Here is a 14,619-nt window from a genome sequence, read left to right as displayed (position 1 = left end):
ATGTGCTCGGAGTATTTTGATAAGAGAGGGGTATTTAGGAGACTAAAGTTTGATGGTAATTTGCGTGCTGAGCGTAGCCTGTTTGACTTTTGAGTCCTTTAGAATTTTTTTTAGACCTGATCAGCTTGTTGACTGATCACTTACTTCTCTTCCTCCGGCAGGACTGTGGCAGCCGAAGTCCGGAAGCAGGTGTCACGGGAATATGGCGGATCCCCACAGCTGTCCAAGAAGCGCAGCGGCTCCCAGTCCACGGTGAGTGACTCTTTCCCAATGCCCACCCTGGTATATTCATATTCCACCAAGAAGAGCCTGCGTGCACTCTGACCAGTCTCAGGTTGGTACTTCCCGCTAGAGAATTGAGGTCTGCACGCTCAAATATGGCCGCCAGCAGAGCTTAACCACTAGCATGTTGGAACATCAGAAGCTCTGGAACAAATTACTTCTTGAGTAATAGAAGATTGCCATTTTAAAACCATGTAAGAAATGTCTAAACTCCATGCACCCCTTAATATTGTTGTCTGTGTTTTTTGTGTGTTTTAGCCTGATAGCTGAAAGTACATGAATACCTCTGGGTTTCAGTGCTTTTAAATATCAGATATGGGGGTCTGGTGTGGTTTTCTCAATAGATACATTTTTAAAATCAGAATGCAGAATTGATGTATTTTAGATCAGCAGTATATGTTAAAATTGCAAACGCCAGAGCCCAACCATTGAGCATACAAGTTGACTGTACTCCTGACATAACCGAAATTACGTATTTCAAAAGTAGTGCTTTATAAATGTTTTCCCCTTTGCAGTACAATTACGTCGACTCCCATGTATATTGAATTGGATAACAATAAACATCAGTTCTTCAGGACCAAAATACTCTTTTGGGTAAACGTGTGCTGTACCAATACGTTTTACGCTGTTACAGGGCGAGACAGTGTGCCTGAATTAAAATTCAGGAATTCTAGTATCGAAACGCTTTCAAGCACAATCCTATCTTTCCTCGAGCCTTGGCAGCAAACTCCGAAACTGCCCACAAAAAAAAGGCCCTTTGTCCAGCCCGTTCTGCTCACTCCCAGGTGCTCTTAGCCATCTGATACCTGTACCTCACTCTCTTTCTCCTGGTGGAGAGCCAAAGTGACGTGTGCTTCAGGCATCATCTTTCCCATTGCCTCAGTATTTCAGAATGGGTAACATCTGTTCTCAAGTTCTAATGGCATGGTGCATATTTTCTAATTTACTGAAATATATTTGGTTTGGGGGTGACTGTAAATTGTTGATATCTGGATATGAAAGACAGCTTTTGGAGCTCTTCTCTTTGGTTTTGGTGCTGTTCTGGCCGCCATTACTAAGATCTTCCTTACACTCCTAAAGTTACTGTGTGGAACCCAAGAACCTCATCTTCAGTTTTGAGAGGCCACCTTTGTCCTGTTCTCCTGCTATCTATTCTCTTCAAAAGGAATGTCATCCTCAGGTTATTACTACCTGTGGTCCGAACTGAGATTAAAGTCAAGCTTGTTGATCTAAATATCTGGGACAAAATGTAAACTTGTATGATCCAAGCAAAGGGTGGGAAGAAGAGCGCTGACTGGACTGTCGCAACCTGAAGACCTCGAGTGGTGGCCACTTATGTTTTTGCCCACCCCAAACTGAATTGTAATTGTTTTACTACACAACTGAATGATGCAACCTCGGGCTGACGAATGAGCGAGTCTATCCTGCTGGGATTTGGGTCTGTAACTCTCAGGTAACACATGCCTATGCATCACACGCAGAACCCACTTAGCTGTTTGTAGCAGGACGGGTTTGAATCTGGGTCCTGCTGTTCAAGGCATGATGTCTACCTCTGTACCATCTACCTGGTTCTTACTGAAATGTTGTTGTGAATTGAACCTGTGGAGCTGTGAACTTCCAAGTAAGCTTTCTAAATCTGAAAGGGTAATTATGTTTTTTCACCTCTATATATTGCATAACGTTTCTCTGCTGTGTTTTTATGCATATATTTTCAATTTCGGGAGACATTTTCAGAATAAATGTAATTGTTCGCTATTTGAAAACCACCTCCCTGAGTAGCTTTTGTCTGGACCTGTAATCTATTCTCTCTTTAGACGTCTGGTACATATGTGCCCAACTTACGACTGATGACTAATTGTTTTTTTGTATAACGATGCAACTCTTGCAAGATGAGAATGGCCACGAAGTAAGAGCCCTGAGCCATTGAAAGTCTCTTTAGACAGGTTGCTTGAGTCCAAAACAACACACTCAATCAATCAATCAAAGCATTTATATAGCGCACTACTCACCCAGAGGGTCTCAAGGCGCTAGGGGAGGGGGGTCCGCTACTGCTCGAACAGCCAGGTCTTGAGTTGCTTCCTGAAGGCGAGGTGGTCCTGGGTCAGGCGGAGGTGGGTCGGGAGGGAGTTCCATGTCTTGGCGGCGAGGTAGGAGAAGGACACTAAGTGTCTGATACTGTGTCTGATACTGTGTTGCTGGTCACTGCATCATCTTCTGCCCTCTATGCTGGTGTTCCTGCTTGCCCTGTTCTCCAGAGTTTCACAGCCACTCCTTTTATCCTCACTGCAAAACTCTTTTCCTTGGTGTTCTTGTCTTTACTTCTCTTGATCCCTCTCCTCACCAGGGTTTGCCTGCTTGTGTTCAAAAACCTCCTGCATCCTTCCTCCTATGTCAACGAACCTCCCAGTATGCCTGTACTTTTCTGGTTCCTAAGTCTATTGTTCTCCTTACGTTTCTTCTGTACTTTTCTATGTTTGTTGGTTCCCTTTTTATTTACTTTTCTCTTGATATATTTCTCGATATCCTCTTCTGGCTAGTCCCGTTCTGGATGTCTCCCTGTATTCCTATTCTCATCGATTCTTAGATCCCTCGCTGTCATAAGTGCACCCTATGTCACTTCCCGGATTCCAGATCCTTTTTCATGTCTTCCTCACTATTCCTGTGAGACTCTCTACTCTCGTTGTGTTTCCTGTGGTACTTGTCCCAGACCCTCTTACTTTCCTCTCTGTGGCCGTCTGTATTCTTGTGCTCTCCACTCCCTAGAATAGATCCCTTGGTCTCTCTTCATCGTAGCTCTGTATTTATTGGATCTCAGATTGTTTCCCCCTTTGTTGTTTTCCGAGGTACTTTCAGTATTTATCAGGTTCCAGATCTTGCACCGTCTACTCAGGCTGTCTCTCTGTATTCCTGTGCTCCCTCAGTGCCAGAGTATTTGTTGGCTTTGAATTCCTTGCTCCTTAGTGTTTACTTGAGGAGTCTGTTCTTTCACCGATTCATTCCTCTCCTGCCAGTAGTTGATGTGCACTTACTGCTGGATCATTGTGTCTCTTCCCTTGCTGGTTCAATTGATCCCTTGATCCTTTTTTTCCTTTCCTCTGTGTTGGTGCCTCTCCCTCCCTTCCTGCTCCAGGTCCCCCTTTCAGAAGTGGTGGAGCCTGTGGACTTCGAAGAATACCTGGGTAGCCACCCTCCAGCATCCGAATCCGAACCCCTGAGGGAGCTGATCGACTTTCCTGCTGATGACATTGAGGTGATTCTGGAGCCCCGGGAATGCCGCACCCTGGAGTCCGGGATACCAGAAGAAGGGTGAGTGAATATCGTTGCATGTTATCCTGCAGCGAGTCATTCTTGTCACTGTTGTAAATAGGGGATGGTAGTTAGAGAGGAGGATAGAGATAACTTTGGCAGGTTTAGGGGCACCAATGGCATGTCACTCCCGACTGCTAGAATATGCTTGTCTCTTCACAGGAAGCTGGACGCTCGAGTGCGAGATGCTTTGCAAGTTTACACCGATGACTGGGTCATTGTGCAACGAAAGTAGGTGATCCAAGAATGTGTGTTTCATTTCTTTTCATCTCTCTGTCGATCAGTCTTTCTCTCTGCTGTATTCTTTGATGTCATTCCTTTGTAACCTTACTGATGCTCCTGAATCAGATAAATAGTGTTGTATTGGCATTACTTACAGATTTTCAAGTATTGCTACATCTTAAGATATTACAAATTTACACTTGTAAATTTGAGGCAGGGCCAATGCATTGCACAAAACATGTTTCATGGTTAGTCTTCGGAGATTTGTTCATTTTGATGTTTATCTGTGTCATTAGGTATTTGAATTCCTTTTCTAAACACCAACGGACAATATGATACATGCATACACGTTGTCCACTTTCGTCCTTTGTTGTGTTGAAGTTTTCTAATATCCTTTGAATGTTGCGAGACTGCATTGGCCTTTGTATTTCTTCTTGTGCCTATTTTTTGTAAGTTATAGTAGGATATATAAAATTTCTTAGAATGATTGCAAATTCAGAATGTACTGTATGATAGTGTTGCAAATAACAGTATTGATTGTTGCCTAACTCGACGATACTCTATCAATCTTGTAAACATGAAGGCTGCATTGACCCTGGTCGGTTTCAGATCTGACCATTAACTATTTTATATTGTCGGCTGGCCTTTGGATGTCCCCTTGTTTCCGCAGGTGTAGGGATGTCTTACAGCACTCACTAGTCTTTTGGTATCTCACATATGGGTCTGTTGTGGCATCGTAGCGTCCATTGGTCTTTGCATGCCTTCCGATATGCTTGAGACGTCATGTGGTGTACCCTGCTTTTTGCTTCTTCTCTAGTGTCTGTTAGTCTTTGGATGTCCCATAAAATCCTTTGAGTACTGGATATAACGTATCATCCATTGATCTTTTGAGTCCTTATAAGGTAAATTGTCCAGTGGGTGGTTTGTACTTTCTTTTTTGCTGCTGTTTCTTCCAGTGCTACTTGGTCTTATTAAATAGGTTAATGGATAAACTGTTGGATCTGTTGGTGTTTGGGTTTTGTTTGGTGTCTCTTGGTCTTAGACCATCATACTCCCGACTTTTAATACGCTGAAATGCTATACAAAGGACAGTGTGTGCTGTACAAATGCCATTGGCAGAACTTTGAATGTTTTACTTGCTTGATGTTCCTAAAATAGTTACAATTTAAGTACAAATGCTGTGGAATCATATTTAGCTACACTGATTGTACAAAAATGATGCAAGCCAGGGGGAAACTACATATTGTTTGTGACTTTTTTTGGGAGAAGAATCCTTGCAAACAATGTGATCCAACATTTCTGTGTGTTGAGAACATGAAGGAGCACATGATCCTTTCTATATTGGATCCTTTCTGTGTCACTGGGAGAGTTGCTCTTTTCGCTTGTAGTTGGGCACTGTCTAGTGAAATAATGTATTTTTTTACTTCTGGTCCCTGACCCATTTCAGACCAATTAGTTTTGTTCTTCGGATCTGTGTATGTCTGTTTCAATCACGTTCCCTTGCTCTTGGAGACGCTGCAGTCGTTCTATTTGCCGGCATTTAGGATTCTCGGCTGTAGCAGCTTTTCTCTGTGTCTTTTGTGTTTGATGAGCTTGTTGAAGTCGCTCCAATGTCGTGCTTCATTCACAGATTCAGAGTTCAAAGTTCCCTCTGCTTGGCTTTTCAGTCATCCTTTCCCATAGACCTGATAGTATTTCTGTGTACATCAGGGTTGAGGCAACAGACTTGCAGGAACCACCTTCCGCAATCAAAAAAAATCTGTACACAAAATGAAAGTTGGCTGGGTGGTAAAATGTAATAAAACTCACATTTACAGTTTATTATGGGAGAGGTATTTGAGAATCAGCCAGTTAGCTCAACAACAAAATGATGATGGCGCAGTTCTTCGGTACACCCATCTACACACATAAAACAGAAACATATTAAGCGGGTTCAAATTCATGTTATTTTTACGTTAACCAACACAAATCAATAAAAAACATCATTAAACTAACATTAAACAAATCTATAGTAACCGTGTGCAACCAAAAAAACTCTCACACAAATCAGTGTAAATCTCTGAACTGTAGGAAAGGGTATAATGGTCGAGAAAGCGCCAATATGACAGTCTAACCATGGAAATCATTATATAAACGCGAATAACAAATGTCTAGATCTGTTTCTGCAACAATGACGGAGAGAAAGCTGACTTTTCATCTGTCCTGTGTGAGATGTTCCATAAAAGACGGCCTCTTGGAATTTCCGTCCCAATAGCCATTAAATTAGTCTGTTCTACGAGGGTGAGCGCTCTCGTGAACCAACTGTCTTCAGCATTATTTTCGAAGGATAAGATGCCCTGAATTGCAAACTTTTTCCGCTTATGTTCTATCCCAAAACAGTGAATGTGCCACAGCCACACTTGCCCTAACGACAAGACATATCTACGTTTATCCTGTCCTCTCAGCAACACATTATGTTTCTTTGTCATTAGAGCAGCCGAGTTTTGGTCTCCATGCAAACGTGCATTTTTTCGCATAGAATGAAAGGCGGGCATTTTCTGGGTTGCCTGCTCTACAGCCTTAATGCTGGTGTCTTACCTTATGGAATAATCACCGTCGCCGAAACAGGGCGTTGCGATTTCATACCGTAAGTAAGTTCACATACCAACATTGTAGAATAAAGTGGGAGATTATCAGAAAACGATCGAGAGAATTGTTTATTCCCCATTGGCTTCTATTGATTAAAGCAGAGGCAATTTCCGACCGGAGAATAAAATGAATCAATTTCTGGCTTCAAAAATTGGGAGTCCAGTTTCCCGCCTGAATCGGATCTGTTTTTCAGCATAAGACGTCTTCTAGAATCCGATACTGTGCATATCCCGCCATCTAGTGGTGGGAGTCCAGCGCTGAGTCCCATGGGCGTACATATACGCTTCCTTTATATAGTATTCATGCGCTGTGTCTAAGCAAGATACTTTTTCAAATAGGGCCTTTTGAACGCACACACGCGCTCACTTTTCCCCACGCGTCAGCTAGCCTTTGCCAGCCACACAGTGCGTTGGAAGATTGTTCTGGAAATGAGAAGGTTCCTGTTTAAGTTCGAAGGAAGGTCGAACCCTTCCCAAGTCATTGCTAATTAGCATACAGGCGGCAGAAAGGGGACAAACCAGTCTGCCCTGCTGTCAGGTGCTCAGAGGCAGGTCGGTGAGTTCCTGCAGGTTTGGATCAATACTTTTCCCACAGTCGAAGCTGCAGGCGTGTTTTGACAGCATTTCTAGGGGTGTGGCTGGGACTGCTCCCTGCCACTAAAGGTGCTTTGGGGTTATCATTCTATTTCGAAAGACTTCCCACACCTTACTCTACGATTGGTCGCAGCGTTCATACTAATTTCAGAAATAAAAGATTTTACAAAGCCATCAAGTTGCGCTTCGTGTCTATAGTCTGCTTATTAACTCATGTTTCCTCAGACAGGAATCTGCTAGATCATAAACATTGATTTTATCTTGTTGTGAACTTAAATTGCGTAGTTCCAAAAAATGTGACTGGGGTGCCCTCTAAGCACACCTTTGTGAGACAACTTGTTGGTTATCCAACCCTCAACCCCCTATTTATTTGCAGATTTAAGGAGCCTGAATTCTCGCCTCATTTTTTAGGTGTTGCCTACAAAATCTCTTCTAAAAAAGATCTTAAAATGGGCATAGAGCCCACCCATTACTTACCTTTCCGTACCATAGGCTGGCTCCTGCATCACTCTTGTTTCCTTCCTTCCTGTTGGTCAGCACTCCTCCTGCCTTTAGCTTCCTGTTTGGCTTCACGTCTTCGTCCTTGCTGAGGAGCTTGGACCAAGTACTGCTACCAGCAGCCAGTGTCCTTTCACTGGCCGCGCACTTACAACATAACTTTTTTTTTCTTTTTACTTTCGAGGGACCTCATTGTGTTTGTTGATTGCTTGTTGCTACCACCACCTCACTTTGTCGCTGCATGCCTCTTTCCTGCATGGCCCTGACATGTGCCGCCCACCACCTCACTCCGTCACTGCAAGCCTCTTCCTCACCCCATCGCTAGTTGCCTCCCTCCTACCTCTATCATAGCTTGGTTTATATAGCGCAAAGTCTACTGGATGGACTTGAAGCGCTTTACATGAGCACCAGTTTTTATTACACAAGGACACATTTATTGTTACAAGCACAGGGAGATTAAGTGATTTGCCCAGAATCACCGGATGTTGAGCTGGTGCAGAGACTCAAACCTGGTTCCTCAGCTTCAAGGGCAGCAGCTGTGGCCGTAACACCACAGCCTCTTCATGTTCAGTGTTGCAGCTAGCTACCCTTTGACACGCCGGTAACTGCAATGGGTATTTGTTCAAGAATATAAACTGCATATTAAGTATAGGGAAAATAACGGTAAAATAACAATTTTAAATTGTTTGTATGTCTCTAGCTTAAAGTTAAAAAAAGTGATGTGCTACAGGCTGGCCGCATCATATATATAAGAGAGAGAGAGAAAAAAAAAAAAGTGATGTGCTACAGGCTGGCCGCGTCCTATATGAGAGAGAGAGAGAGAGATTCCTTTAACTCAAACTCCTATTTATGTTTATAGTGAAAACTATTGTGTTTGTAGCAGAAAAAAGTCTATGTCTGACTGTATAAGGAGGCTATTTACAAAAAAGGGGTGTAGTCGAATTCTAACCAGTCTGCTGCTACAGACCGTCATAAAACATTTTGCAAATACATTTTATCTCTGCCCGAAATGACTATCAGGCTACATCTTCTTCCTTTAAAAACAAGTATTTACAATGCAACGGTTTCGCCTTCGGAATAGTTTGAGCTATTGGCATTGTAAATGACAAACTTTTTATTTATGTGTTGGTTTTGAAAACAGATAAATAAATGGCATTGTCATTTACAATGCCAATAGCTTACTCTGTCGCAAATGCAAGACGTATTGCATTTGCACACACGCACCCACACAAGAGCCCCACACACACACAAGAGCACCCCACACACACACCACACAAGAGCCTCCCACACACACACGCAAGAGCCCCCCACACACACACGCAAGAGCCCCCCACACACACAAGAGCCCCCCACACACACAAGAGCCCCCCACACACACAAGAGCCCCCCCACACACGCAAGAGCCCCCCACACACGCAAGAGCTCCCCAAACACGCAAGAGCCCCCCCACACACACACGCAAAGAGCCCCACACACACACACACACACACGCAAAGAGCCCCACACACACACGCAATGAGCCCCACACACACACGCAATGAGCCCCACACAGAGGTCAGGGGTGGCACAGAAGCAGAGTTTCACCAGCTGAGGCTCGCATGAAGCCTCTAGCATGAAATAGAGGGAGGGTAAGGGAGAAGTGATGAAAGAGAGGAGGAAAACGAGCGTGATGGGAGAGCTGGGTAAGTGGGGTGGGGGGTCGAACTTGGCCAGAGGTGGAGGGAGGTGTACCCCAGACTCGAGGGAGTGTGTAAAACTGCAGCACCGCTCTGCGCCTTAGAGGCCCTGCCGATAATGGAGCGATGGAGCGAGTGTGGGACGGAGGACCCTGGGTGGGGGGTGAGAGTGATGGAGGGTCGAGCTTGGCTCGCCTGCGCGAAAAGCTGCGCAGTGCGCAGCTTTCACTTAGGCGAAACCTAAACAACAAAGATGTAATGTTTGTATGTGTATCAACCACGTTTGCAGCGTTGCACATGGAGAAAACCATCTAAAAGCAAGAATGAACTTACCCGTAATCACTGGGTAAGTCACCACACCTCTACCTGGCAACCGCTCAGGAAAGGGGTACCGCTCTAGAAAAAACGGTAGCAACTAATAGGTAGTATTAATATACTTTAGGAGCTGAGAGTGTCATAGAACTGTGACTACCCCACTAAGTCAAAGTGTAAGGAGCCAAAATTACAGAGGGAAACCTACAGATAATGGGTTAAGATGTAAGAGACTACTTACACCAAAATATTAGTTGGCTTCGATAGTCTGAACTTAATCAATATTGTCTATTTACCAAAGCCTGCATACCAAGCTCCTATAAAGTCAAAAAGTCATCAGAAAGACTTTCAACTCAAATAACCAGCCGGCAAGAATACAGACAAGTTTTACATTAAACAAGTAAAAAATGTCTACCAACCCCCTAAAGAAAGGGTTCCTGAAAGTGTGTAAACATCAGGGTGAGGCTGGACTACGATTATAACAAGGTTGCTGCAAGTGACAAGTGCAGGCGACTTAAATATAACGATCATACAGGTCAAGAGGGAGCCCACTTAGCTAAAAAACCGAACGATAGATGGTTTTACAAATAAGAAACACAGAGTACCTGCGGGGGGCTCACCTGTCTGTCGGTACGCAGCAATTTGTAGAGCCTGAAGCCGGAGGGACCGGGACTTTTTCAAGCCTCCTTTTGAGATAATCCTTCCGTAATGTAAGCCAATCAAAGCATGCATCGGGGCTCACATGTGATGGAAGACGTAACCATAAGCCCAACGCATGCGCGAACCGAGTACACTATTTCTGTGCGCATGTGCTGTAATATCGATGTGCCCAAACATACTGGAAAAAATATATATATATTCTGCCCCTATTACTGTGCATAAAGGTTAATAATTAAATCAAGCCTACGCACGGAAAAAAACACACGGCAAACAGTTGAAATTACAAATGTCGGAATGATCACAAAACTTCACTGATATGGAGCTGTGCGTATGCGTACTTTGGATAAGCTAAGCCAACTACTCTGCATGTGTAAGTACGTGAAAAGCCCACAGTGCAATCCAAGATGATTTCAAAACCAATATTAAACAGCTAGAAAGATCAATGGTATAAGAAAGTATCCAAGAGACGTTCTACATAGACGTTCGTCAAAAAAAAACATAACAAGCACCTACGGGCACACGAACAGGGGGACGGGAACGGACAGCGGGAGGGGGGGCGGGAAAGACATGGACAGCGGGTGGGCGGGGCGGGAACGGCACACTGTCAGAGGGAGGGGGGGCGGGAACTGGCACTCACCTGTACTTCGGTCGGCCTGGGGAATGAACAAAACAAAACAAACCTAAAAAAAAACCAACCCGCCCACCGCCGAGATGACGCGCACAGAGGGGCGGAGAGGGAAGAAATCGCGGGAACGCCCACGAATCTGGTCCGGCCATGACGGATTAATCTCTGTTCCAATGGCTATCCTCCATTTATGGAGCTAGCCAACGGAACAGAGGGCGGATTCCCAAGCCACTCTACTGTTCTCATTAGGTTTTCACCTGCGTGAAAAGCTGCGCAGTGCGCAGCTTTCACTTAGGCGAAACCTAAAAACCTCATGGTCGTTTCAGTTTCACTGGGGCTCATGGGCTAGGCACACCCTAAGATCTTCGGTCCATATCTAGACATGCCGCTGCCACGTAGTAACTCTCAGAGGAGAACATAAAATGCAATGGTTGAAATATTGGATTCTGTATTATCCACTGCCATTACTTTTGGTAGCGTTTCATTCAATCCCTTTTTGGCTCACGGTTCCTTTTGAGACCAGAGCCAAAGGGCGCAGGCAGACCAGGAATTCTGAGGTACAAGCAAACCCCAGCAACCTGTTGGTCTTTTTAGGCCTCATCACTGATGTGCAAGGCATATCAGCGGCATAGCTAGCTATGGCACACAGAATTACCCATATACGTGTCACTCAGGGTGACTCACAGAAAAGAACCCCAAAAATGCAATTGTAGAATGCTTAATTTGATCATAAAATGTGGCAATGCTCTGGCTAGCGTTCCACTCCATGTTTTTTCGTCTCGCTATGTAGATTAGAAATTCAGGCCAATGGGTCAGTCTTGGTCCTGTACCAAAGGGAAAATCCAATCCAGTGGTTTGGCACTTCTCTTCTTAACGTGAACACGAACAGTACCTGCCATGTTTCGGCTCTTTTCGCCTTCATCAATGAAGTTGGTTTTGAGTTGCAAAAGACGTCATTATTAGAAGTTGTGTGAGGGTGTTAAAAAAGAAGGACATGAATATGTCTGTAAAAAACAGTTTTGCACAGATGTATTCGTAAGTTTTGTAGCCCAGAGATAGGTTGGAGTAACTGGAGTGCTGTTCTTTAATGGGGCGGAGAGAGGCTATACAAGATTGTGTATATGAATTGTGGAGTTAGGTATTTGAGGTACCCTTTTCACATACACAAGATGAAATGAGCTGCCCAGAATCCACGATTTTCTCTCAAGTGCGGAAGATTAAAACCAAGGTCCCAGATACCATTCAGCAAATTGGCAGTATAGATATTAGACACAACTCCCACAATTCCCCCGATGTCAGAGGCTTTCAAAGGAAGTGACGGAGCCAGATCTGTTTAACAGTATATTGCAGTACAATATATACACCGCTGCCAGCATACAGGGTTTCTTCTATTAAAAAAAAAATGTTTTGCATTTTATCTCGTGCTCTTTCATCAGAAGAATCTGTCTTTACTTTTGCAATCGATTCTGTCTAAATTTCAATCTCGCTGCCCTCTGCTCTTAATTTTGATTCTTGTTTTTTGCTCCTCTGAAGCCTGAATGTTAAGCAATGTACTCTTGCTGGCAGAGGCACAGACCTTAGGGTGTGAAGCGTCCAACTGACAGCAACATCAAGCAGCTGTATGACAGCATGGTTTCAACCTTTTTGTATAACCAAAAGGTCTAAAGAACTGTCGCCTAATGCTTTCGTTAATGAGATTTAAACATTGCATTATTTTTTTAATTTTCAAAGTTTGTGCTTGTCCTTTAATGACAGTGCAGATTATAATGCTTAACCCTCTTCCTGAAGTACTTTGAGCTTTTTCTGGCAGGAGAGTTGGACGTTTCTTTGATAAAGAGCATCATCAGTGAAATAGGTCTGTGGCATGTGACATGTATTTAGGAATTAGTGTCACATTTTCAATGTCTGTTTGTTCCAGTTGTCCCTTCGTCTACCGTGCACATACCCAACTTATTGCAGGTTGTTTTTAGTTTTGGTGATGTGCCTGTTTCTGCGCATGGATGCATTAATGCTAACGATATCTTGATGTTTATATAGTGTGTGAGAAGTTGGTCTGGTATATGGTGTTCATTATTCTAGTGAGCACCTTGCACCAGTCCAAACGACCCTTATGGTGATTGGTTGTAAGTCAACCTTATAGACCAGCTATCCTATAGGTAGCATGGACAAAAGCAGTCTTAGGCTAAACTCAAGAGGGCATGTGATGCCAGCTGTTTTATCATATGCAAACCTATAATTCCAAATGAAAGGACACCACACAAGTTATATATGATAAAAATATATGTATTTATTACTAGAATAATCCCCTTAACTCTTTATGAGCACAGGAGCACAAGCGTTAAACAAAGAACACAGTATAACATACAATAAGCTGCACAATTATGGATAGGCCGGGTGGCCACTCAAACCATATATTAAGAAAGTGGTATAAGTACCACGTCACGAACAATGAACAGGCCTAGGGCCTTGGGAATCGCTGGGCCTACACTGGACTAACGAAGGTTAGGTCGGGAGAGGCCCACAGGATACGGGTGCAGAGTTTATAGGCAACCGCGTTTACCATACAAGTCAATGGTGCGTTAAAATCAGAACGTTATAGGTTTAGGAGACTTCCGACTGGACTAGAACTTAGCCACTTAAAACTAGGACACTAGAGGTGTAATCCCCTATGGGAGCACCGGAGTTAGTTTGTTACCTCACCCACAGGAAGCGGGTGCATAGGTGCCAAAGTGTGTCAGGTTTTGTCGTGGAGTTCTATGGAGCCTGTAGATGAAGATGCTGCAGACGGCCAGGAGAGAAGAGTCCGGTTGGATCCAAGGGTGGATCGAAGATGTAGAGTACCTGAAAGCAGAGGGGACAGTGTTCAAGTCACTAGCCAGTGACCAGCGAGGAACCAGGAAGGAACCAGGCGATGTCGGGTTGCAATCAGGTGATGTCGAGGTGTTTGTCTCCGCTGCCACGTGGACCAGTAAGGATCGAGGAGGTCCAGCTGGTAATCACGAGCTGTCCCACAAAGGCTCTTGCTGTCGGTGGTGTCGGTACTCGATTCGGAGTCACCAAGCCTTGGCAAAGGCAACCCACGCAGGATTCGAAGATGTCTTGGCAATCGGACCAGGAAGGTCAGATCGAGGGCTCCTTTTCAGGGGAACTGGGGCCAGTCTGGAGCAACCAGACCAGCGGTGTAGTTTCGGGATTTAGTCGTCACAGAGGCCACTAGCCAACGGGCAAGCGACAGGACAACGCGTCGAGCAGGAAAAGTGCAAAAGGGCCCCACGCAGCGCTCTGAGAGTGTGGAGAGGTGATCTTTGGAGCACAGGCTGCTCGGGGATGGGGCTTCTCAAACCCCAAAGCACAGCCTCGAGAAGCCTCTGGGGCTGCACTGGAAGCACTTTGTCGACTTTTCAAGATGACCGGTCCCACGTCTCTCGTCGCCTCCACGGGTCTAAGCTTTGCTAGGACTGTGGATCGGGCTGTTGGAAGTCTGGGAGTCCAGGTCTTGTCGGTCTCTGTCGTTCGAGCTCCGGCGGGAGCAACGGCAAAGAAAGCCTCGTCGCGCTGATGGTGCCTGCTTGCACAGGGTGGCCACTCCTTGACCACAAGAAAGATTCTTCAGTCTTCTACGTTGAGTAGGATGTCGAAGGGTCCAGAGTTTCGTTTCAAAGTTTCAGTCAGGATGATATAAATTGCATTGGTACAGCTCCTACCTTTATTCCAAATCAAGGGGCTGGATCACCTGCTAGGTCCTTCCTATGGGTGGGACCCAGGAAGGGGGTGGTTACACCCCTTTCCCTTTGTCCAGTTTCGCGCCAGAGCTGGG

General features: G+C 44.7%; 1 protein-coding gene across 7 annotated transcripts in view; it reads left to right on the top strand.

Annotated features, from left to right (window-relative positions):
- LOC147748470 (dedicator of cytokinesis protein 7-like) overlaps positions 1 to 14,619 on the top strand; it is a 476,862-nt gene that overhangs the window by 63,209 nt on the left and 399,034 nt on the right. For all 7 annotated transcript variants that reach the window (XM_086962164.1, XM_086962156.1, XM_086962145.1 and 4 more), the window contains exons 2-4: positions 162 to 252; positions 3,413 to 3,588; positions 3,751 to 3,819. In XM_086962164.1, coding sequence (XP_086818290.1) covers positions 162 to 252; positions 3,413 to 3,588; positions 3,751 to 3,819 — 336 coding nt within the window. The remainder of the gene's footprint in view (positions 1 to 161; positions 253 to 3,412; positions 3,589 to 3,750; positions 3,820 to 14,619) is intronic.

Source organism: Lissotriton vulgaris, chromosome 1_1, assembly GCF_964263255.1.
Source record: "Lissotriton vulgaris chromosome 1_1, aLisVul1.2, whole genome shotgun sequence".
Lineage (NCBI taxonomy): Eukaryota > Metazoa > Chordata > Amphibia > Caudata > Salamandridae > Lissotriton > Lissotriton vulgaris.
The sequence above is the reverse complement of the archived record's forward strand: the minus strand, read 5'-3'. Positions and strand labels throughout refer to the sequence as shown.